At 36.6% G+C, this 25,954-nt stretch overlaps 1 protein-coding gene across 1 annotated transcript in view; it reads right to left on the bottom strand.

Moving 5' to 3' along the window:
* LOC150084963 (signal recognition particle 14 kDa protein-like) overlaps positions 1–20,810 on the bottom strand; it is a 32,782-nt gene extending 11,972 nt beyond the window's left edge. Inside the window, exons 1-4 of the mRNA XM_090375672.1 lie at positions 20,355–20,810; positions 19,268–19,340; positions 8,827–8,948; positions 2,835–2,867 (exon numbers count right to left, since the gene is read on the bottom strand). Of these exons, the coding sequence (XP_090231798.1) occupies positions 2,835–2,867; positions 8,827–8,948; positions 19,268–19,340; positions 20,355–20,378 (252 nt within the window). The 5' untranslated portion in view covers positions 20,379–20,810. The remainder of the gene's footprint in view (positions 1–2,834; positions 2,868–8,826; positions 8,949–19,267; positions 19,341–20,354) is intronic.
* Between the last annotated feature and the right edge of the window lie 5,144 nt (positions 20,811–25,954).

Below are 25,954 nucleotides of genomic sequence, written 5' to 3'. Positions count from 1 at the left end.
AGCAACGTATCAACTCTGTGGTACTACACTGACAGTGGTAGAGAATGAAAAGGACCTGGGGGTAATTGTGCAGGCAGATATGAAGTTCTCTGAGCAGTGCAGACGGGCTGCAAGAGTAGCTCATGGTACCTTGTCAATGATATACAGGAATTTTTCTAGCAGTGATAAGGAGGTGATTATTCCCTTGTATAAGGCAATGGCCAGGCCACACCTTGAGTACTGTATACAGGTCTGGAGGCCTCATTTCAGGAAGGATATAGAGCTGCTGGAACGAGTGCAGAGAAGGGCAACAAGATTAGTGAATGGAACAAAGGGTTGCTCTTATGAAGAAAGGCTTAAGTTTTGCAAATTATAGTGTCTGAAGACTAGGCACCGGCGAGGTGATCTGATAGAGGTGTATAAAGCCTTTAAAGGTTTGAGCATGCCCAAAGCCGATGGGATTCTTCCTCTTGCTCAGAATAATCACCTGAGAGGGCATAAATTCAGATTGAGGAAAGACAGATGTAGGATAGACGTGCAGAAATTTGCCTTTAGCCAGCGGGTAGTTGGTTGGTGGAACAGACTTCCATCCCTTGTTGTGGAAGTTGATAGCCTAAATAAATTTAAGGCTCAGCTGGACAGGTATTTCGAACAAACAGACGGGTGAAATGGAAGTGTTTTTTTTTTTGGCTGATGCTGCATATGCTTGCTTTCTTGCATCATATGCCTCTACTAATGCCAATGCTAATTTCAGGAAAGCTTTTGACACTGTTATGCATGGGAGACTACTGTACAAATTGGAGCAGTGTGGTATTAAGGGTAAGGTGCTAAAATGGATAAAAGGGTGGTTGAGTGGGAGAAGACAGAGTGATAAGGAGATACTCAATGGATGCTGCTCTTCGTGGACCAATGTTATTAGTGGAGTCCTCCAAGGTTCGGCCCACTGTTGTTTTGTGTATTTATCAATGATATTGACGAAGGTATATCAGGTTTAATGTCAAAGATTGCAGATGATGCAAAGGTTGGCAGGGTTGTTAATGACATGGCAGTGTGCCACTGCAACAGGATCTAGAAAATTTGGGCAGATGGGCTGAAAAGTGGCAAGTGAACTTTAACATTGACAAATGCAAAGTACTGCATACAAGTAGAAGTAATGTACCAACTGTGTGGTACTACACTTAGGGTAGTAGAAAATGAAAAATATCTGGGAGTAATTGTGCAGTCAGATATAAAGTTTTCTGAGCAATGCAGACAGGCTGCCAGAGCAAGTCATTTGGTATTGTCAATGATATACACGATTTTGCTAGTAGGGAAAAGGAGGTGATTATTCCTTTGTATAAGGCAATGGTCAGGCCATATCTTGAGTACTGCATACAGGTCTGGAGGCCTCATTTTAGGAAGGATGTAGAGTTTCTTGAGCATGTACAGAGAAGGGAAACAAGTATGGTGAGGGGAACAAAGGGGTCCTCTTACCAAGAAAGGCTTAAGTTTTGCAAATTACAGTAGCTGGAGACTAGGCACGTGCGAGATGATCTGATTGATGTGTATAAGGCCTTGAATACATTGAGCACACTGAATTCTGATGGGATTCTTTCGCTTGCTCAGATTATGAACCGGAAGGGGCATAAATTCAAATTGAGGAAAGACAGTTATAGAATAGATGTGCAGAAATTTTCCTTTAGCTAGCAAGTGATTAATTGCTTGAACAAATTTCCATCTGTCGTTGTGGAATTTGATAGCTTAAATAAATTCAAGGAAGAACTGGACAAAGGTTTAGAAATTGGGTTCTTTTTTTTTTTTGGCTGATGCTACATAAGCTCGTGTGGTTGCTTTCTTGCATTACATGCCTCCATTACTATTATTACTATGACCAGAGCAGCAGCAGTCCATGGAATTCATTGCCACACCTCACATCTATCTGTGATTTTTCAGTATGAAGTGATGGAAAATGCAGTGTAATCAGACATTTGTAAAGAGATGAACATAAGACAATGTGCACATAAAGAAATGTAACACTGGATGTAGTATGTCAGAGTGGTAGTGATGTGTGTCAATGTTTTTTGAATGTTTTATCATAAGAGCATAATCTTCCTCTGAGTTGTTCCTCTCATACAAATGCATTACTCAGAATTATGTTTTATTTTTTTTTTGTGATAGAACATAAACAGCAGGCACTGCAAGTGTCTGTTGTTTGTGGGAAAAAAGAGGTAATGGCTCTTTAAAATGCTATAGAGAGTTTTAAAGAGCTTTAAAATGCTATATCTTTAAAATGGCTCTTTAAAATACTATTTTTGAATGCTATAGACAGCATTAATTAAAAATTATTCCAAGATGTGGACTTAACTTTAAAAAAAAAAGAAGTCAAATCAAAAGTGACTATACAGGATGCAACATTTTGTTTCTTCAGAAAACCTGAAAGCATGAGGGATTCTTTTAAAAAATTTCTTGTACTTAGCGCTGAATCAAAATTACAAGACCCTAATCATGACTTTAAATGAGTCCTTATCTTTGCAGGTTAATTCCAAAATATAACTACAGTTAAAAAAACACTGTTACTCCGCAATATTTACCTGAATGAAGAGCATCATTTTCAGGGAACTATACCAACCCCTTGATGACATGCAAACTCTTTCAACATTTCCTTATATCTGAACAAGAGGAGTCAGATATCAAAGCTTTTTTATTATTATTATTATTATTATTATTGTTATTGTTGTAGTTATATCCTAATAAAATTACACAAGTTTGCATGTGGAGGAATACAGGAAATCAGAATAACCATTATATAATATTCTAAACATAAAAAAAAAAAAAAAAAAGATATATATATTTGTCTGAGCTCTGAAGAATCTTACCATTTGAAACTTGTTGATATCTTTACTTGATACCTATTCAAGAAATAACAATCATATGCTTTTTATCTTTCGTACAAATTAACTATTAATCAAATTTTTGATGTATCACTCTAATATTTTACCACCCCATTGAACAGTTAAAATATGAAGGAATACATGTATCAGTGATATTGATAATGAAAATGGCAACTGAAATTTAATATTGATAAATGCAAGGTACTGCATTTTGGGGAGTAATGCTGGAATAAGATACTATTTGAGCAGCACTAAACTCAAGGGTGTTGCTAAGAACAAAAGGCCTATGAGTAAATGTACACTTAAATAGAAAGAATGCAAGAATATTTGCTGATACTATTGAGGCAATGTTAGGTGGGTCAAAAAACTGCAAGTTTGGAGGGATTCACAGACTAAAAGATTAACGGTAGCCACAGGCAGAAGCGAAAGTGATTCTTGCACTGCTTCTATTGTAATGAGCAGCAGCCTAGAGAGCAAGTTGCTGGGGATTTCAAGAGCTGCTGGGAGTCATCATGGAGAGTAAATACATGATCTGAATGTTAGGGTAACTAAGAGTAAGAACAAGGGCATGTATACTTGCATGTACACTAATGCTAGAAGTACAGTAAATAAAATTGATGAATTTGAAGTGCTGATCAGAAGATCAAAGGCAGATATTGTTGGGATATCAGAGACATGGTGTCACACAGGTATAAGCAGTGCAGAATTGGAATTTGGGGAGTACAGAATTGGAATATGTGTACAGAAAGGACAGACAGGGTAGGAAGGGAGGAGAGGATATGCTGTTAGTTAAGAAACACAAAATCTAAGGAAATGCATCCAGTTGACACTGGTGGACAGTGCAATGTTGAGTCTGTTTGGTGTGACAAACACTGGAAAAGGGAAAATGAGAGTAGGAGTATGTTATAGGCCTAATGATGCTGAAGAGTACAATGAACAGTTGTGCAGAGAAATAGAGGGCCAGTAAATCAGAATGCCTTGTAATGGGGGATTTTAAGTCCAGATATTGACTGGAACTTTAGTTGGTCACTCACACTCTAGCAAGACTTGTGGATTTATTGGAGGATTGTTTTCTACGGCAACATGTTTAAGGGACAACCAGAGGGAGTAATACCCTTGATATGATTACCAGCAGTGATGACGCATGCATTAGGAATTTGCAGATAAAGGAACCACTAGTTGACAGTAATCACAATGTACTGATGTGGGATTTACTTAAAGATGTAACTACAATCAAGGGTAAAGGGAAGGGTTTTTGTTTTCATAAAGGTGACTACAGAGGTCTCAGACAGTTTTTAAATTCTATGGAGTGGGATGAACTGATGATGTTACCTACGTTGAATTCTAAATGGGATGCCTTCAGGGACTTAATTTTGGAGGCTACTAGGTTTTTCATACCAACTAAGAAATACTGTTCAAGATTCTTCCGCATCGTCCGTATTTGGGTGACTGGCTCGAACCCCGGTCAAATCAAGAAACGTGTGCTACGCACTGCTGCTCCTTCCCACCTGGCTATGGAGGCACAATGGATGTCGGATGAATTAATGAGGCTCATGGCAGAGAAGAAAAATGCATGGGATGCATATAAATTATCAGGCGACACATAAGCCTATGACAGATATAAGGTAGTCTCTAATAAAGTCACAAAGGAGGTTAGGCAGGCAAAGGCAGATTACGAGAAATCTTTGGCAAAGGACAAAGAAAAACAGCAAAGAGTTCTTTACTTATGTAAAGGTGCCTCCGTAGCCAGGTGGGCAAGAGCAGCAGTGCATAGCACACGCTTCTTGATTAGACTGGGGTTCAAGCCCATGACCACCAAATACGGAGGATGCGGAAAGATCAGGGAATGACCACCGCATATCCCCGGAGCAATATGGCCTTAGCTGCTAATGCTCTTAAAAACCAAATAACAAACAAACAAACTTATATAAACTCTAGAAGGGGATGAATTAGATTGGTCCACTTAACGTAGATGGTTCGATTATTGATGATCCTGCTCAAGTAGCTGATAAACTGAATGAGTATTTTGCATCTACATTCACACATGAGGGGTTATTCAAGGAGGGGAATGCCAGAAGTTTATCAAACTCTAACATGGAGCTAAGTGATTTTGTGATAATTGGGAGCAAAGTGGAGGAGAAATTGTTGAAGTTAAACATAAAAAAGGCACCTGGGGATGATGGAATCTATCCATTTATAATGAAGGAGGTAGTAGCAAGGGAAGTAAGCAAACCCTTAGCCATAATTATGAGCATCCTTAGAGTCAGGGGATGTTCCCATGGACTGGAGATGTGCAAATGTATCCCAAATTCACAAAGGGTGAAACAAATAATTATAGACCTGTTAATTTAACTTCTGTTCCGGGGAAAGCAATGGAGTCACTGGTTAAAAGGTGATACAGGATCACCTAGAAAAGATATCAACAATAGTTCAGACACAGCATGGGTTTGTTAAGGGGAAGTCTTTTCTGACCAATTTGACTGGATACTATGATGTGGTCACAAAGGAACTGAATGCAAAAAATAATTTTGATATCATATACTTGGATTTCAGGAAAGCTTTTGATAATGTTGCACATGGAAGACTGCTGTACAAATTGGAGTGGTATGGCATTAAGGGAAAGTTACTGCAATGGATAAAGGGATGGTTGAGTGGGAGACGGCAGAGAGTTGTAATAAATGGACACTGCTCTACATGGACTAGTGTTATTAGCAGAGTCCCACAGGGTTCGGTGCTGGGCCCATTGTTGTTTTGTGTATTTATCAATGATATTGATGAATGTATATCAGGCTTAATATCCAAGTTTACAGATGATATAAAGGTTGGCAGGGTTGCTAATGACACTAAAGATAGTATGCTACTGCAACAGGATCTAGTTGATTGATTGATTTTATTGACACAAAAACAGGATCTAGAAAAGTTAGGCAGAGGGGCAGAGAAGTGACAACTGAAGTTTAACATTGACAAATGCAAAGTACTGCATATGGGTAGCAGTAACCCAAGAGAAAAGTATGAACTCTGTGATACAAAACTTAGGGAAGTGGAGAATGAGAAAGACCTGGAGGTGATTGTGCAGTTCTATGTGATGTAGAGTTGCTAGAATGAGTACAGAGAAGGACAACAAGATTGGTGAGAGGAACAAAGGGGTGCAATTATGAAGAAAGGCTGAAGTTCTACAAGTTGCAGCATCTCGAAACTAGGCACCTGCCAGGTGATCTGATTGAGGTGTATAAAGCCTTGAATGGGTTGAGCAAGCTGAATGCTGATGGGTTTCTTCCTCAGCTTAAGAACCTGAGGGCACACAGATTCAAACTGAGGAAAGACAGTTGTAGAATAGATGTCTGGAAATTTGCCTTTAGCCAGCAGGTAGTTGATTGCTGGAACAGACTTACATCTGTTGTTGTGGAGGTCGATAGCTTAAATAAATTTAAGGCTGAACTAGACAAACATTTGGAGTGACCAGATAGGTGAAATGGGAAGGGTTTTTTTTTTTTTTTTGGCTGATGCTGTATAAACTTGCTTTCTTGCATCATATGCCTCAATTAATGCTTAACGTATAGTATAATACAAGGTTTTCTGAAGTGCAAAAAAGGCTGCTAGAACAGTTCATTGTGTTCTGTCAATAATATACAGGAACTTTGCCAACAAGAAAAAAAATGAGGTGACTGTCCTGTTGTATAATGCAAACTGGTTAGGGCACATCTGAAACAGTGCATACAGTTTAGGAAACCTCATTTTAGGAAAATGCATATCAATCTATTGGAAAGGTTGCGGAGAAGAGATAAATCTGGATATAAATAAAGCAAATGGAATAACTGATAATGTTATTTAAGTCTAAATGTTTGTAATTTGTTTATAAATATCTCAAATGGTTTCTTGAGAATCGAAGCATTTAGTTTTTGTGTTAAAAGCCATCTAGTTATAAAATGTAGTTATAACAGAACAGCTATGTAAGAATTGATGAATTCCCTGTCTAAATTTCATTCATAATCGAAGGATAATTTTGGTGTGTTTGTGCATTCATAGCAAGCCTGAGATATTAGAAAACTACGTGGAAGCAAGGACAATTACACTTGCCCACCTGGCTATGTATTATTCTCATGGTATACCCTACCCTCCAAAAAGTTCCCAGATGTGGCAGTTTTGTGTTGATGTCACAACTTACCTTAACAGCATACGAGTTCTACCTGTGACCATTACAACACACTCCACCCTCCTAGGCAGGCTTTCCACCAACAAACAATAGGCTCTAGCAGATGTCCTCTTGCAGAACAGTGGCCAGTTGAACTACCAATGTGGAATATGTTGGTCTAGTCCTCACCAACAATTTAAGTTAATTCCATAGGGTTCAAACTGGAAGTCTGCTGGCTATTACAACTTTTGTACATTCGTGTCTATGGAGCATTCTCAAATAGCACCAATGACCATTATCCCATTGAAACAAATGTGGGTCTGTACCAAAGAATTGCCACATCATAAGGAACATGGAACTGTCCAAAGTGTTAGGGTGCATCTGTGTTCATGGTTCCCAACACAACTAGAAAAGATTCCAAGCCATACCATGAGAAGCAGCCCACACCATCTCCTCCAAACTTCACAGTTGACACAATGCACTCTGGCAGCAGACATTTTTCAGGCCCCCCTCTATACCTGCCTGTCTGATCGAAATGGGATGCAATGAGATTCAATCACTCCACAGAACCAAGTTCCACTGCTGTATGGACCAATTACAGCATTTGCTGCATCATGCAATGAATGAAGCTCTCTCTCCCAGCAGTCACATGGAGAGAATTTCCGTGGTCTTCCTGTGTTCGTATTGTCATACTTTTATTGATAATATCATTGATAGTCAACTTCTAGTGGTAGAGGCCTATTTTAAGATATATACTAATCTGAGTCACTTGTTCATTCGGGAATTCCCACTGGATTATAAAAAAAATAACTTGTGTTAGTAATAAATAACACAAGTCATTTACAGTAAACAATACTATGAGAAAGGATAAATTCATTAGTGGTTTTGAAATTGATGCTGTTGAGAAAAAAAAAAACTGAGTTCAGAAGAAGCCATTAATCAAGAAGACTACTGTAGAAATATAAATACCAATTATCACAAAACATTTGTGGCAAATATAACTAATTGTGGCAACACAATTAGGGTTATATTTGGCGAGGGTGCGATTCTGCTACCTGAATATACCAAGATACCCAAATATTCAAAATAATTTTCTGCAACTGTTTTGTGCTAATTGGTACTTATTTTTCTATAGTAGTCTTGGACACATAGCCATGTTTATCTTTATGGTAAAACAATTTTTTTTTTTAAATATTAATCTAAGAAAGAAGTTTTTTAAAAATTGTTAGAAAAATATTTATAACATTACTCTATTTTTAGTAATTCTACTGTAACATGTACTGTACTGTAATATGAAAACTATACCATTGCAGTATTATTATTTTCAAATTATATTTAAATGAAAAAAAAAAAAAAAAAAAAAAATATATATATATATATATAGTATTTTTTTTAAAAGTACTATTTTCTGATAATTTATAAAATTGTAAACTTCTGAATGGAATCCTCTATTTATTTATTTATTTATTTTTTTTTTGGTATGTGCATAACCTGTTTGAAAATGCAAATTAGCACAAATTTTTCTTGTGAAATTTCTCATATGAAGTATGTACTGGAATATGTTACTTCCTGGTTCACCAAAATATCTGAACCCACTTGCATGTAGGTACATTTATTTTCTTGCTTGCAGCTAGTTAGTCTAAATTTTAAATAGCTGAATTTTAAAAATGCTTACACAAGACAAGAATATAATAAATATACTAAGCTTTACACACACACACACATTAGAAAAATATATATAAAATTTAGCTATAATAGGCCTTTTTATTTTAAATAATTAGATTCAAAACAGTAAATAAAGCACTATGAACTACTTTATTACTACAGGTAATGAATTCTGCATACCACTGTACTGATTTTTCTGTTTTTAACCTGGGCTCGAATCAGACATTTATATTCTGTCGGCTGTGGAAGTGTAGCAGAAATATCCTTAGACGGATGTGGCTTAGGTTTTGTCCTCCCATCATCTATTCACAAAAAAAAAAGTACAAACATATAATGAATATGCCAAAGGATATTATAATGAATTGAATTTTAAGTAAATTTCTTTATTCAAGAAAAAAAAAAGTCTTATTAAAGCATAGATGTAATGTCTACTATAGGATGTACTCATTTTCTCTTATGATGAACACATCAAATATGCAATGACATTCATTAATTCATTCTATATTTTGCAAAATATCAAAAAACAAAGGAAAAAATTATTGTTGTTAACTGGAACAGCCAATACAAAACTTCCAACAATTTAATGGGACATAAAAACAGTAACAAAACCACTTCATATCTGACTGTATCCACCAGTTTCAAAGCATGAATAAGGCAAATGAAAACAAGATTTCAAATCTCTCAATGTAAATTACATTGCTATCTATACTATATATTTAATACGGAAGCCATTTTCTTTTGACAGTCAGTGTGAACAATAGGCTTAACCGATCGAGCTGGAAGTGGTCTCAAATTGAAGATATTTCTTGCTAGGTGTGCAGAAAGTTGTTAAAATTTAAAAATTCCGAATAGTTTTATTTTACAGAGCAGGCCAGTTTTGTACTACAAACAAGAATAGTTCAACATTCACTTCATAGATGGAGCCACAGGAAAATGTTAACTGTTAAACAGTTGTCTAAGTTGATAAGGCATTTTTTTCTGATTAAACAATTTTCACTTAACTATTTAACAATTTGCACATTTGTGTCCTTTGTTCCAAAAAAAAAAAAATAAAATAATAATAAAACTCTGCTACCAATTGTGAAATTTTTGCACTGGATTATAAAAAAAATAACTTGTGTTAGTAATAAATAACACAAGTCATTTACAGTAAATGACTGTAAATGACTTGTGTTATTTATGGGTACATTAGTAAATTAGTACCCATTAGTAAATGGGTACAGCTAGCTGTAGCCATTGTGTATGATAGGCCTAACTGATTTGGTTTCAAACTGATATTTCTTCCTAGGTGTGCAGAAACATGGGAAAATATAAAAATTCCAAATATTAAAAAATCCGAATAGTTTTATTTTACAGAACAGGCCAATTTTCTCTACTAGCACTGACTACCTTAAAATAAAGAATAGTTTTATTTTACAGAAATAAGAAAGGATTCGATATGTACTGGCTTACCTGCTTACGACCAAACACGGTCTACATTTCTTTAGGCCAGCTAGAGAAAAACTGCTACCAATTGCAAAATTTTCAAGGGGTACTAGTACTACTAGTATGGGTATAAATTTAGGGTAATAGTAACTATATTCTTCAGCTTCTACTGAATGTCTTGTATGTAGAGGGAGTGCTGTACCACGAATGATGTGATAAAGGGCAGATGCAGCTGTGGGCACAATGGGCATGGACCCTCCCAACTCTGACCTTATTTATGTAGCAGTGGGTGAGAGTTGGATTGTGAGAATAGTATCCTGACATTTCTTCTTATCTTCATATTTCCTGATAAAAAGTATACAATTTATTAAAATGCACATAAGCACTGTAAAAATAAACTATTCTCATAGTAATGCCAACAGTTACAGTAGCTTCCCAATTATCTGGGTTAGTTGAGAAATAAATATGCCCAGATAACCTGTAAAATGGAAAATTCCTACAAAATGGAAAATGGTAAAATGGAGTATTGTTAAACAACATAACAAGTGATTAGTACATAATAATGCAAGTCTGCTTCAATTTAAAATAACAAATAGACAGGAACGACCATTTGGCCTTAAAGCGGGGACCCTGTCCCCACCCCCACCACAAGTTACCATCCCCACCATGAGGAGGTAGGTCATCCTATCTAGTGAAATGGTCAACATTCATAAATGCCTTTTATGAATTTGACAAATATGTGAAATATCAATGGATCTTGACATAAGTCCACCACTGTGGACTGTGAAATGGTGAGCTTCCCTCCCTCTAGCCTTGCTCAGAGATCATACAAGGCATACTCAAACACAATGTGAAGGCCAGTTTCTGGCTCTCCACAAGGGAAGAGATCTGTGGTAGCAAGCCCCAAATGGAGCAACCACAACCCTCAGGCCATGTCCGGTCAGGACAGAGCAGACAGCCAGTCCAAAAAGGAGCCAAGGCCTTTGCTTGCTCAAGGTACAGACAGAGGGAATAAAGGCATGCAAATAGTGTCTTTTCTCAGTAGTCCATTGAGTATGATCTCTAATTCATCACTGATCTGCCTCCACTCAGCTGTTATTTTAAAGGCTTCATCCGTCCACCCAACTGGGCATGACCAGATGCCGAATACCAGTTTGGGAATTCCTCTCTCAGTACCTTAGGTGGGCCTGAGCAACCTGCAGATCAGCTGGCTTTTTTTTTTTTTTTTTTTTTGGTTTTTAGGAGCATTAGCAACTAAGGCCATATTGCTCCGGGGATATGCGGTAGTCATTCCGTGACCTTTCCACATCCATCCTCCATATTTGGTGGTGACAGGCTCGAACCCCGGTCTGATCAAGAAGCGTGTGCTACGCACTGCTGCTCCTTCCCACCTGGCTACGGAGGCGCCCAGATCACTGGCATCTTGCCAGCTAATACACAAAGCATCAGTTGCAACAGTTCTACAGGCCTTGGTTATACCAAAAAGAGTAGGTCTCTGTGCTGAGAGAAGGATCCATTGGACATGAGTGTTAAACTTTCTCTCCCCAAGCTCCAGCCATGTAAGTCAGGATCAGGACAAAGATGTTGTCATAAAGGAGAAGAAGGGCCCTCCCTTTATGCCCCAATCCACATGGGTGATACGCTGGAGCTTGGCATATGTCCGCTTCACCATTCTCCCACAAATAATTAGCAATACATTCATAAAAAAATAATTTTTTTTATGACTGTATTTTTAATCTCTTGTTCAATAATATGCCCTAATGGTGAAAAAAGGTTAGGTTACCTCCACTTGAATCCCATGGGAGCTTGAACCCCTCCCAAAATGGAGGGGGTAACCTAACCTTTTTTCTTTAGAATCATGTAGACTAGCGCATAAATTGTTTATTAACAAAATATTATTTTTTTTATTTTACTGTACTTTTATTTTTAAAGACACTTGTGCGAATACACACGTATCATAACGTCAATCAACACTTCAACAGCTATTCACTATATATATATATACATAGAAGCTTTCTTTCTTTTCTTATATTATTTCCTAACCTACCATTTAAGGTCAGGTTACGAAATATAACGAAAAATAAAGAAACCTTTTCCTTTTTTTTTTTCGTAACCAAACCTAAATCAACAGTATAGTAAAAACACTAATGAACTCCAAAAATCTGCTTTTAATAATGAGAAAAAAACATAACGAAGAACATAAAAATGAACAGAACAAAACTTTTATTTAGTTTCCATCAAAAAATCAACCAACATTTTATTTTCCCTACAAATTTCTTCCATCTTTAAAAGATTCATCGTTACTATTACCTGTTTACCATTCATTACAAAACTATTATGCACTGTTCTTTACTCATAAATACACATTATAATGCCAACCAATGACTACACAGTAGCTTGTCCTCTGTCACGCCCACCACCAATCATTTCATCATTTGCCATGCCTACCTGTCAATCAATATATCCTTCTCGATTTCGGCTCGAGACCGATAGCACCTACCGTCTGTTTACCGAGCGAGCAGCGCTACAGTCCGGTGTCAGGAAACTAATTTTCCGTGTAAGTTATCTGACGTTTCTCGTCGTTCTCGTGTTGGCTTTCTTTACCTTAGCCCAGTTCCAGTATAATCATATTTGTGATGTTATCTGAGTCACTAGTGATGACTAAATCAAGATTATTCCTGTCCCTTTTACTCTGTCCTTTCTGTCCACATGCTGATTTAACTCTGGGCTATTAGCATCAATGATTCGTTTTTGTTTACAGCTTGGTATACATATTTATTTGTTTTTTTTGCTGGTGTTGAGGTTAGCTTATGTGCATATGGCACCACCTTTCAATAAAATTTTGGGTGTTGTTCTGATTTACAGCTCAGCCCAAAAGTAAGTGTTTGCTTTTAGCTATGAATTTCAGTTCTACTTTTCAACCATTGTTTATGAATTTTCTGAATGTTTAGGATTTTGGCATGTTGTTATTTCTGAAGATTTTCAAATTGTGGCACATTGATGGGTTCTTGCAAATATAGGTGGTAACAAACAAGTTAGGAAGATAACTGCTTAAGATTTTAGAGCATCTTGTCCCAAAAATAGCCTGTAAGCTTAATGTATTTTAATCATTTAATGGAATTTTCTGTTTCTCATTTTTATCACTAAATAACCAACATTTTACATGTATATTATGCTTTCACTACACAGCAATCACAACATTGCCATCTGTTTCTGCCATCTTCTGAATAATTGAACATATAAAATATATACTATACTTTTCTTATTCTAGGCTAACAACAACCAGAAGTATCATACTAGAAAGGGAAAATAAAAATTTTTTTCTGCAACAGCATAGATCTCTTATGCAGAACCAGTGAGACATTAGGTGACAAAAAAAAAGGGTGACAAAAAAAAAAAAAAAAGTATGAAAATAAATATATACAGGGGTATTTCTATTTTTATAGTTATGACAAAATTCGGGTGTGCCTTAGAGAAAAAAATACCTGGAGTCGTCACTGTGCAGAGCACTTGACAACTTCATAAATTGCCTTAGTATTGCACTACTTAATGAATAGTATGTCTCTACTGAGATACAGACAGAGCATTTTTGTTTTTTAATAAAAAAAAGCTTGGTTTTTATTTGAAGTATTAGTACTAGCCATATGGTGCAAAGCTAGGCTTTTGCTGCATTGGCTGAAAAAAGTAATGTAATACCAAAAACTATAAATTCTGGGGATCCCCTGCTAGATTTTCATATGGCTTTCACATATTTTAACAATACCAAACCAGTCACCAAGCCCCCAAACCCCTTGTGTCTCCCCATTTGAATGTGAAACACTTCTACCTTTGCGAGTTGCATTGATATTGCCCTGTTTGAAACAGCATTTCCTGAGACAGAGAAATGCTGTTTTAAGTAATGCAAGATCAACAAAATTTATGCCTTTTAAATTTTTTTTTTTTTTGTTTCCTAAGACAAACCTTGGCTTTTATTTGAAGTATTAGCCATATTAGTATTAGTAATGGCCGCATGGTGCAAGAAAGCCTTCCCTCACCCAAAGGTACTATCCAGATGACCTTTGAATTTCCCCAAACTGTCAGCCTCTACCACCTATGTAGGCAACCTATTCCAGTAATTTACAACTCGCTGGCTAAAATAAAACTTTCTGCAGTCCAATCTAAACATTTACCCCTGTAACTTGAATTTATGTCCCCTAGTTCTAGAATCATTTATAATCTTGAAAATTTCGTCTTCATTCATTTTACTGATGCCTCTCAGAGCCTTAAACACCTCAATCAAATCTCCTCTGTTTCCAAACTCTGCAACCCACATATTCGATTCGAAGTCTTTCTTCATAAGGACGCCCTTTTGCCGATCTCACCAGGTGAGATACCTGTCTTTGCACCCTTTCAAGAAGCTCGATGTCTTTCTTTAGGTGCGGTCTCCATACTTGAACATAGTATTCCAAGTGTGGTCTAACAAAAGCCTTATATAATGGGATTATCACGTACCTATCTCTACTTGCAAAAGTTTGATAGGACATCATGGGCCTTCCTTGCAGCCTGTTTACAATGCTCAGAGAATTTCATGTTTGACCGTATAGTAACACCCAAGTCTCTTTCCTCCAGTACTGGGTTTAGTTGAACTCCACCAAGTGAATAAGTTATTTTGGGATTACTGTTTCCCAGGTGTAATACCTTACACTTTGTTGGATTAAACATAGCTGCCATTTTTTTGACTATTCCTGAAGTCTATCTAGGTCTCTCTGAAGAAGCTCAGCTTGACAGTGATCATTAACTACTCTACCAATTTTAACATCATCTGCAAATTTAGATATCACACCCTCTATCCCCTCATCAATGTCGTTTATGAAAATTTAAAAACAACAGTGGTCCTAATACTGATCCTTGGGGAACCCCACTTCTTACATCAACCCAATCTGAGCAATAGCCATTTATCACAACCCTCTGCCTCCTGCCCAAAGCCATCCTGCTATCCATCTAAGGATTTTCCTAGTGATTCCAACCTGTTCCAACTTATAAAGCAACCGCTCATGTGGGACTGAGTCAAAAGCTTTGCTGAAATCTAAATAAACAATGTTGAAATTATTCCCTAAATCCAGCTCGTTAGTGACCCTTTCAAAATAGCGAACCAGATTTGTTAAACATGATTTTCCCTTTACAAAACCATGCTGAGTATCCTTGAGAATTTCAATTCGATCCAAATGATCCTGAATTCCACCCTTGATCATTGCCTCCATGATTTTCCCTACAACTGAAGTCAGACTGACAGTTCGATAATTTCCCACTTCACTCTTAAAGCCGCCCTCATGTATGGGAGATACATTGGCACTTTTCCAATCCAAGGGAATCTCCTCAGAGTCTAGTGATGCTCGCATAATTAGCCTCAATGGTTCAATGCATTTGCAGCCTCCCTTTAAGATTATAGGGTATATTCCATCAACTCCAGGAGCCTTTCTGGCCTGTAGGCTTGAAAGTTTTTTCATTAAATTATCTTGCGAAATTTCAATATCATTAATTACATATTTTTCAACTTCACTCCCACAATTTCTCATTGCTACAAAAGGTTTTCCATTTGTAAATATCGATGCAAAATAACTATTGAGTTCATCTACAGCGGCAGCTGGTGTATTTAATATATCCCCTTTCCCTTACGTAAAGGTCCGATCTGGTTTGTCCTTCTCTTCTTGGCATTTATATATGTGAAGAATTCCTTATCTCCCCTCTTTGCTCTGTTTGCTAGTGATTTCTTATAAACTGCCTTTGCCTGTCAAACCTTTCCTGTGGCTCTATTACAGATAATCTTGTAGCTGTTATAGGCTTCAGTACTTTTTATTGCTCTGTAACCTTTCCATGCCACCTTTTTCTGCTTAAGTAATGTGGCAACTTCACTATTCATCCAACTTGTAACCCTCCTCGTGGAGTATTTTTTTAATGGTAAATACGCATTCAAGGCATCTGTGATTAATGTTTTAAAAGCATACCACAGTTCAATTGTATTCATTCTCTGTGCGATATCTACCCAGTTAATAGAGGCCATGTAGTACCTTAAGGCATTGTAATTTCCTTTTCTGAAATTAAAACCCATTCCTTTGCCTTTTACTACTGCTACCTCTCTCATCATCATCATCCACCGTAGAACTCCATGATCACGTCCTGCTACTGGTTCCTCTACTGTCAGCCCTGTTATGTCATCTGATTCATGGGTGATGATGAGGTCTAGGATATTCTTTTCTCTAGTACTTTCACTGACATGTTGATACGAATAACAGTCATCTGGTGCAAGGGAGCCCTAGGCTTTTGCTGCACAGGCTGAAAAAAAAAATAAACAATAAAATAAAATAGTAATGTTATATGAAAATGACTTGTATAGACATTGAAGTGCTAACCACATGGGGGTTTATGCATGGTTCAAAATAGAAAATTTTACAAAAGACAATGTATGTTAGGATAATAGAATTCATGCCATATGAGAGATCAGAGATTATTCCACTTACAGAAAGATTTCTTCAAAAAGACACACTTGGTTTAGATGGACTTCTTAAAATATATTAGGCACTATAAAGGTAAGCAGCAGCCATTATCAATCCACTGCAGGATGGAAGCGTCCTCAACAATTCATGTTGTGGGAAATGAACCATAATCTGCCAAGCTGATCCAGTGCAGGTTGGCAGATCGACCATATTTGAGTAGACAGGGGCTTGAACCCCAGTCTACTCAAAGAGCATGTGCTACTGCACTCCTTCTCATGACCACTCAGCTGTGGAGGCCTTCTTAGGCACTATACTAGAGTCCATCCATTTATTTCTACTATTGTGCAATAACAATCTATCTTTTTGATTCAGAATGTGTTTAAAAAAATTAGGTACTTTACCTTTGGCCAACAAGTTGCTTTATTACACTGAATAAATTATGTGTGCTGATGACTAGATACATCCAATTGCTTCTCTCACATGACCATTCAAAGAGTGTAAACATTATTTCATGCGACCAGTGTGGGTTAATTTCCAGTCACTATTTTAAATAATAAATAAATTTCTATTTTATGTTCAGGATGGCAGAGGCCAGAAGAGTTTACAGCTTCATTTTAACTTTCTATTTTAGCTAATTTACCAGCAAAATGGCTAACAATGGGCTGTGAACTTTCTGTGGCAATATATGGGGTTGATCTTACAATGACATCTACATGTGACCCCAAGGACCACAGGTAGCCCCTTACATCACTTAAAGAAGTGAGCAGTGAAGTTCTCAATAGTTATTAGCACAAGGTTTGTGTCAAGAATCTATTTTTTTAAATTTTTTTCTAGAGCTTTCTAATAAATTCTCTGCAATCCCAGCCTTCCAAACAGGCAAAATTCCTGCTACATTTCCTAGTGCAGCAATGCTGAACCTTTCCCCTGGCATGTGCCAAAACAAAAATATAACAATTTTTATGTGGCATAGAGAACCGGCTAAAATTAGTAATATAAAACAGACTTTAATGATATTTAAAAGGCTGATACTCAAAAAAGTTTTAATGAGACTTTCGTTGCTGCATAATTTTGCACATGATTACACCTTTTTACTACTATATGTGGTTCAGAGGTCATGCAAAAAAAAAAATGGGTGTGTAATAAAATTTGATGACAGATTTAAGGCTTTGAATGGATTGGGCAAGTTCAATGTTGATGGAATTCTTCTTGCTTAGACTATACACAGGGCCAGCCACAAACGTGTTCAACGGGTTCTGTCAAACAGGACCCTGTGTCAAATGGTCTAAATAATAATATCATCTGAATCTTTTTCATATTTCTATCAACGAATCAAACCTTCTACCGTCTTAATGTCTAGTTACCCACATTATCATCAATCCAAGAGCCCTTGTGCTAGTCAACTTCAAAATCGCTAGGAGCATAGCATATACGTCTTTCTCAATGTGTATGTTTCGTTTTAAATCAAACATCAGACGTTATTAAAAAATGTGTAATTTTTATATTATACTCACTTTCAGTAATATCTATATTGTTTTTAACTTCTGGAGGTAAGGGCCCCACAAATTTTGGGGCCGGCCCTGTACACACATGAGGGGGCATATATTCAAATTGAGGAAGGAGCATTTCAGGATAGATGTGTGGAATTTTGCCTTCAGCTAACAGGTAGTTGATTGTTGGAACAAACTTATATCTAGTGTTGTGGAAGTGGGTAGTTTGAATAAACTCAAGGAAGAAAAGAACTAGACAAATTATTGGAGGGGATGGAGAGGTGATATGCAAAGTGTGGGATTTTTTTTTTTTTTTTTTGGCTGATGCTGTATAAGCTTGTTTTATTGCATCATTTGCCTCTACTAATTGGAATTGCTTTATTACCTTTTGAGATGTTTTGCTGGAGAACATCGATCAACTGATCATCATTCTTCTCTTTCTTGGTGATTCCTCTCTCCCTCTCCCTCTCTCTCTCAGGGAATTTTTGGCTGGTGCAACATAAGCCTCAGGCTTCCTTGCACCATACGGCTAATAATAACTGAAGAGAAAAAGAATGAAGTCCTCAGAGTAGCTGAAAAACAAAGAACAATCAAGAAAACCAACCATAATAAAGAGGAAGATGTGGTTCCTAGGACATCTCTGGAGACACGATGATTGGATAGTAAGCATACTAGGACAGCTCGAAGAGAAAAAAAGCAGAGGGCGACCAAGAATAAGACCGCTTGATGACATGCTCCAACTCTCAAGAATGAACTATAGGGAAGCAAAACGAAAAGCCCCAATTCGGGTTGAGTGGAAAAAAAAAAACATCTCTATGGTGGCAGGCAGGGCTTGGCCCTTAGAATGACGATATTACTTTTTAATTGGGGTTCTTACAATTCTGGAAGAAAATCAGAATGAGATTATTGTAAAACATTTTGGGTTATCTTTGGAGGGTTTAAAATGTTAATAATTTATAGCCATTCAACAATTTTTATATTCTCATATCCTCCTACACACTATTTTCTACGCAATACAATAGTTTCATACTTAGCAGGTGAAATGTGGAAAAATGAAGAGTGTCTCAGCCAAAAAAAAAAAAGATGTCTCTATTCTCCATGCAAATGAGATGGAAGTGAAACTACAATTTTAATTGTAGTAATATTAATAAATATGTATTTAATCTGTTAAGATGAATTTAATTTACATCTTTAAATTATTCCCGCCACCAATCCTCATAAACTAAGAGCGCTTACATCTCTTCATTGTCATGTACAAGGTCCCATTATTTCTGCTACTTATAAACATTCTCGTCAGCTCACTTAGAAACTGAAAATGAAAAGTATAAAATCTAAATCTTAAAACAATAAGCAATCTTAAATTTCCCAATTTAAGATTGCTAATATTTATAAAAATATTTCTAACAATTTTAGTAAAATAATTTAGCAAAATTTTATTTCAATATTACACATTCACAAATAAAAATTAAACATTCCTGCATTCAAAAAGAAATAACTTTGAATGCCATTTAAATCTTGTTTCTATATTACAAGAGTATATTTAATAGCAACTACAAATATTTATTTATAAATGGAAATAATACTTCTGAGTAGGCAAAAGTTGTTTATTTTGCAATTTTGCTGTTCTGAGATAACTTGGGAAGATAACTTGTTCATATTATAAATCAACTTCATTACAGACACCCCCCCCCCCAATGCAACTTTGATTTATAAAAACTTGTTTTGCATTTTGTTTTCTTTAATATGGTATTTTAAGCTCTTTTATTTTAAATATAATGTAATTATTATTATTAGACTATTATTGTTAGCAGATTATTAGTAGGTTGTTTGTAATTGAAGCCTAGGCTTACTTTTATAAATTTATATAAAAATATACACCTCTGACGCTTGAAATTTTAATATTTTAGAAATTTTTTATGTATTTGTATGAAAAATGCTAAAAATTAAATTGGATAAAATTTTAAATAAAAACCATAAATATCAAATTAAAATATGGCTTTAAAAATCTGTACAATTTATTTTACAATTATGATTAGAACTTGATATAGTAGTTAAAAAGGACATATTATTTATGATTTGCATCACCGAATATTGAATTCTTAAATTAAGTTTTCGTTATTTATTTGGAGGGGGGGGGGGGGGAAGTAGTTATATGTTTGCCAGTTTTGACCAAATAACCTAGATCATTTGGTCAAATTATTTGATATTATATTTTGTTTTGATAACTTTATTATTATTTAAGTAGACTGGTTATAACTGAAGTGCAGATTTATTTTTATTTTTATATATTTATTATTTAGCAATTAAAATGCTATTTACTTACAGAGTCATTCTCCAAAAGGACCATTTCATAGCTTAGTCAAGAATACGGATAACAGATGTTAGGTTAACTATCTTCTCAACGAGGTGACTTAAAACTAGTGTACAAAAAAATACACCTAATAAAAAACGAACATCCCTTTAATCAACCAGCCATCCGCCTTTTAATTAAATAAACCTTATTGCTACAAACTCTTTGACGCCAACGTCCACCTGTACCAACGATACCAACTACGCCTATAATAAACAAGGTCACCATAACAACGTGTAGTAACCCTGATACGTTATTCAAATAACATCACGTAGACAAAAGCAATACGTTTTCTAAGTACGTGGGGCAAGAGTTAAGTCTTTTAGTAATTGTACCAACTGTACAATTACTAAAATCCGTGAAGAAGAAAGTAAGATACAGTAAAATCCCGATATAACGAACTTCTCGAGTGCACGACAGGTCAGTCACTGCTACTCGCAACTTTGAATCAGAAGGGGTAACAGATTCCAAAGACTGATCAACACCCCCCCCCCCAAAAAAAAAAAAAAAAAACAACACTCGGGACAACTCCAAAGGAAGTAAAAAATCCAGAAATGAGCCAAAAAAATTTTGGTTCATTTGGTTCATCATAACCCAATACATGTATTAAAGTGTCCAGATTGCCAGAAAATCTAATATTTCTAAGGGGTCGGTACTGACTGTCCTCTATGAACACTTAGCCATGTAAAAGGTCAGATCTTGCTAAATGAATGCTCACAATCCTTCAGAAACGGTGCAGGGCTCTCAAATAGTACGGAAAATTTATACATGCATGATGCAGATCTGCAAGAGTTTCAAGAATTATAAACGCAGATTCATCAATGGGAACAGAAAAGAAAACAGGAGCCCGTGAATTGGAACACCGTGGGCCATAACTGTCCAAAAATTTCAATATATATATATATATACACACACACACACAACCCCAGGGATTCATATCTAGTGAGTATGGGCTTGGCACACCCAGGGTACTGAGCTGGATATCATCATTCTTCTCCTTTTCTCTTTCTTGGTGATTCCCTTCTACCTCTCTCTCTCTCTCTCTCTCTCTCTCTCTCTCTGGGTAACTCAGGAATTTTATTATTTCTTTTTTTAATAATAAAAGGGAAAGTTACCACTATTGATAAACAGATATTTGGGTGGGAGAAGACAGAGAGCGGTTATCAACGGGCACTGCTCTTCGTGGACTAATGTTAATAGTGGAGTCGCTCAGAGTTCAGTGCTGGGCCCACTGTTGTTTTCAGTATTTATTATTGATGTGAATGAAGATATATCAAGTTTAATGTCTAAGTATGCTGATGATACAAAGATTGGCAGGGGGTTATAGACGGTAATCAATGTAAGTACTCCAAGAAGATCTAGAAAAAATAGGCTGATGCACTGAGAAATGGCAGCTGAAGTTTAAAATTCACAAATTTAAGGTTCTGAATATGGGTAGCAGTAATCCCAGATTAACGTACCAAGTGTGTGTGTGTGTGTGTGTGTGTGTGTGTGTGTGCGTGCGCGTGCGCGCGCGAGTAGCACAGTGGTATCGTCACTGTCCTCCCCACACCAGGTGGAAAAGGCCCGGGTTCGAATTCCGTCGATGACGCGAGGAACTTTAATGGGCTTTTTTCATTCCGTGGCTGAGTTAGTCGGTCTCAGGCGTAGATAGCAAGGTTTTCCCCCATAAACTGGGGTTTTTCGCCCAGCAAAACAGGCAAATCGACCAGAGAACAGACGCGATTTGCAGACATAACACATAAACGGGTATATGTAATCATTTACGGGAAGCCCTAATATAATAATTGGAATTTGATTTTATACCAACTGTGTGATACTACTACACCCAAGGTATTGGAAAATTAAAAAAAAAAAAAAAAAAAAAAAATAGTGGGGTAGTTGCGCAGTCGGATATGAAGTTCTCTGACCAACGCATACAGACTGCCAGGACGACTCATTTCAATGATATACAAGAATTTTGCTAGCAGGGATAAGGAGGTGATTATCCCATTGTAGAAGGAAACTATCAGGCCACATCTTGAGTGCTGCATATACCAGGGGCTCACATCTGGCTTGGCACACCCAGGGTCCTTAGCCAAATATCATCATTCTTCTCTTTCTTTGTGATTCCCTCTCTCTCTCTCTCTCTCTCTCTCTCTCTCTCTCTCTCTCTCTCTCTCTCTCTCTCTCTCTCTCTCAGGGTAACTCAGAATTTTTTTTTTTTTGGCTGGTGCAGCATAAGCCTCAGGCTTCCTTGCACCATATGGATAATGAAATTATCGTTGTTATTATAGACTTTTTGCTTTTCTGCTTTTACTAACCCCTGGCATTGCTGCTGTGAAGGGTCTATTGTATATACCACGTTTGTATACAATAAAGATTATATATACTTGTCGTAAAAAACAATTTATCACAATATATTTTTGGTTATTTTTATAACGTGCGCCTATTTTTGGAATCAATAAAATGCGAATGTGCAAATGGTAAGCGTCAAATTGGAGATTGTTTACTTACTTGTAGGGGCAAGTGGGGCAAAAACCGGGTACCTAATCTTATATCAGACAGTTTGCTTTCAGTGTTTTATGTTAATATGTATGTGTGATCTTGCAAGACTTTAAAGAATAGCTTAACAATAATATACATATTATTACAAAAATATTATTTAATGAAATAATTATCTTTATTTAAATTGTGAGGTGAGTTAGAAACATTTTATGTAACATAATTTACAGTTAAAAATAATCTATCGACAATAATAAAATAATCAATTTAATAATCTAAAAAAATAATTAATTCGCATAATGTCATTTGCAATATTGTAATAAAAGCAACAGTCAATAATTATTATTTACTAAAATTTCAAAATTTTCGTTTTTACATTTTTTTTTACTTATCTGAAATAAATTTTGCTTAGGATTAAAAATGAAGAGAATTTTTGAATGCGGATATCAAATGAGAAAAAAATAAGAAGTTATTACAGGCTCATTTATCTAGTTTACATAAAGTTTACACGAATTTTAAATCCTCCAATCAGGGAGAAATAATATAAGAGCAACAATAATAATAATAATAATTACACAACACGAGAATTCAACTGATCATAGAGCAGCTTTGATCACATATTTATCAAGAAAAGGTGGATCCAGTTTAGATTCAAAATTAGATAAACAAATTATATTTTGGCAGAATGAGGATTGCCATTTCGAGGCGATGACGAGGAATTCAATTCACCTCGAAATGGAAATAAATTTTCTCGGATTATTAGAACTAATTGCTCAATTTGATCCTTTTCTCGCTGATCATAGTCTTTATGGCAATTCTGGATCTGGAAAGCCATCATATTTGTTTAAAACGAGATGTGACGAAATTATTAATGGCTAAAAAGTTAGAAAATCTATTTTTGAAGATTTAAAAGAAGCTGGTTATTTTAGTTTGCCTGTTGATTCTACGCCTGATCTGTCACATATTGATCAATTAGCTGTTATTTCAAAACATGTATGTCCTCGCGATGGTCGTCCCGTTGAACGATTTTTAACATTCATTCCGATAGAAAGCTATTCTGAAAAAAATTTAGCCAATTTGATACTTGGTTATACACTGAGTGGAGAGAAATTATGGGACACCTACCTAGTAACGAGTAGTAGTAGTAGTAGTAGCAGTAGTGGCATGTGATGCAAGAAAGCATGTGTATGAGCTTATGCAGCATCAGCCAAAAAAAAAAAAAAAAAAATCACACCATTCCCTCCACCTTTCGCCCGGATAAGGGTAGTCACACGGCGAAGCATTGAGTCTACTATTTCACAAAAGAGTTCCACAGGTATTTCCATTCATGCTTGCTGCACCGCTGTCCATAATTCCGTCGCATTCCTGGGTGGAAGATCCAATGCTCGAACGGACCTTTCCACAGCATCCCAAAGATGCTCCACAGGGTTCATGTCTGGTGAACGGGGAGGCCATTCCACGGTGGTAAAATCTGTGGAATGCTCTTCGAACCATGTTCTAGTCACCACGGCTCTGTGCGGAGGAGCATTGTCCTGTTGGAAGAGTTCATTGCCCTGTGGGTGCAAATTGACCATGAAGGGATGCAGATGATCTGCAAGGATGAATGCGTAACTTGGACCGTTCAGAGATGCGTCTAGACGTACCATAGGTCCCAACGTGTGCTAGTTGAACACGTCCCAGACGATTACCGATCGTCCACCTGCCTGAACCGTTCCTTGTTGACATGACGGGCGCATAGTTTCCGCCAGATACTCACCCTTTCTTCCGCTCGAAATAACTGGAAACAGGACTCATCAGACCAGGAGACCCGTCTCCAATCATCCAAGGTACAGTGTCGATGTTCCTTCGTCCAGTTGAGGCGTAGAGTCCTGTGTCGTGGTGTTAGCAATGGGACTCTGGTGGATCGGCAACTCCCATAACCTATTGCGGTTAAAGATCGCGTGATGGTCTTGTTTGAGACGTTTCTGGCACCTCCCTCGTTGAAGTCGGCGGTAATTTATGCCACTGTCGCTCTCCAGTTGGCAGACAGACGTCGACGGCCACGTTCATCCACCACCTTTTGCCCACAGCGCTGTCCACGATGAGACGTTATTCCGGAAATGACGTATTCCCGATACACTCTTGATACTGTCGAACGGGAACAGTGCATTTCTGTACTACGTCCGCGATACAGTGACCCCTGCGTCGGGCACCCACTATCATCCCTCTTTTAAAGTCGGTTAACTCACGACGTTTATCAATACTGACATCGAATTGCCGTCTACGTGAATGCAGTGTACCTATATACCTGCCAAACGGTGGGTTCGTCTACTAGCGAGAGGGGTGACAGAGCTGCATTGCCAGGGAACCAGGTATCCCATGAATTCTGTCCTTTCAGTGTAAGTGTATAAAACTGACAGATGAAAAAAACTAGGAGCGTATATTTAAACTGGAAAAGGATGGTTTTAGAATAGATATGTGGAAATTCACATTTAGTGAAAGGTTTAAGGAAGGTTTGGGCAAATTATTGAATGTAATGGGGATTTTATAGGATTTTATTTATTTATTATTATTATTATTTTGTTTATTTTTTGTTGTTGTTGCTGGTGTCACCTTTGCTTTCTTGGATCATGTTACTAATGCTAATACTAATACTAAAATTTATTAAGATGCTAATAATTCATTAGTTTTTAATGAACGAATATTTAACAAATTAAACTCAAATACAGTAATCAAGGAAAGCTGGCGGGGAGGGGGAAGCTAATACAGTTTAATGGAGAATGAAGAGGTAGAGATGCGTTACTGAATCATTTATTCGATCTGCATTCAAGTGAATAATTATCACAGAAATCTTTACCGTAATGTTTTTTTTTCCATACAAATAACATATGACGATTTGATTTTTTGTTATAAAATAAATTACAGAAAACATTTATTTTCTTACCTAAAAAAAATAACGAAAAGAAATTTCACCTCACAAATATTCAGGAGTCTACCATGTTTCTCCTGACCACCATCTGGCCTTCAGGAAGATTTTTTTTTTTTTTTTTTTTTTTGTTTAGCTGCCATGTAGAGGTCGCTACTCTCTGAAATTTTTTGGGGTTACAGGT

The sequence above is a fragment of the Mastigoproctus giganteus genome, chromosome 6, assembly GCF_048544385.1.
Source record: "Mastigoproctus giganteus isolate SK-2022 chromosome 6, ASM4854438v1, whole genome shotgun sequence".
Classification (NCBI taxonomy): domain Eukaryota; kingdom Metazoa; phylum Arthropoda; class Arachnida; order Uropygi; family Thelyphonidae; genus Mastigoproctus; species Mastigoproctus giganteus.
Note: the sequence above shows the minus strand (reverse complement) of the source record. Positions and strands in the feature narration are given on the sequence as shown.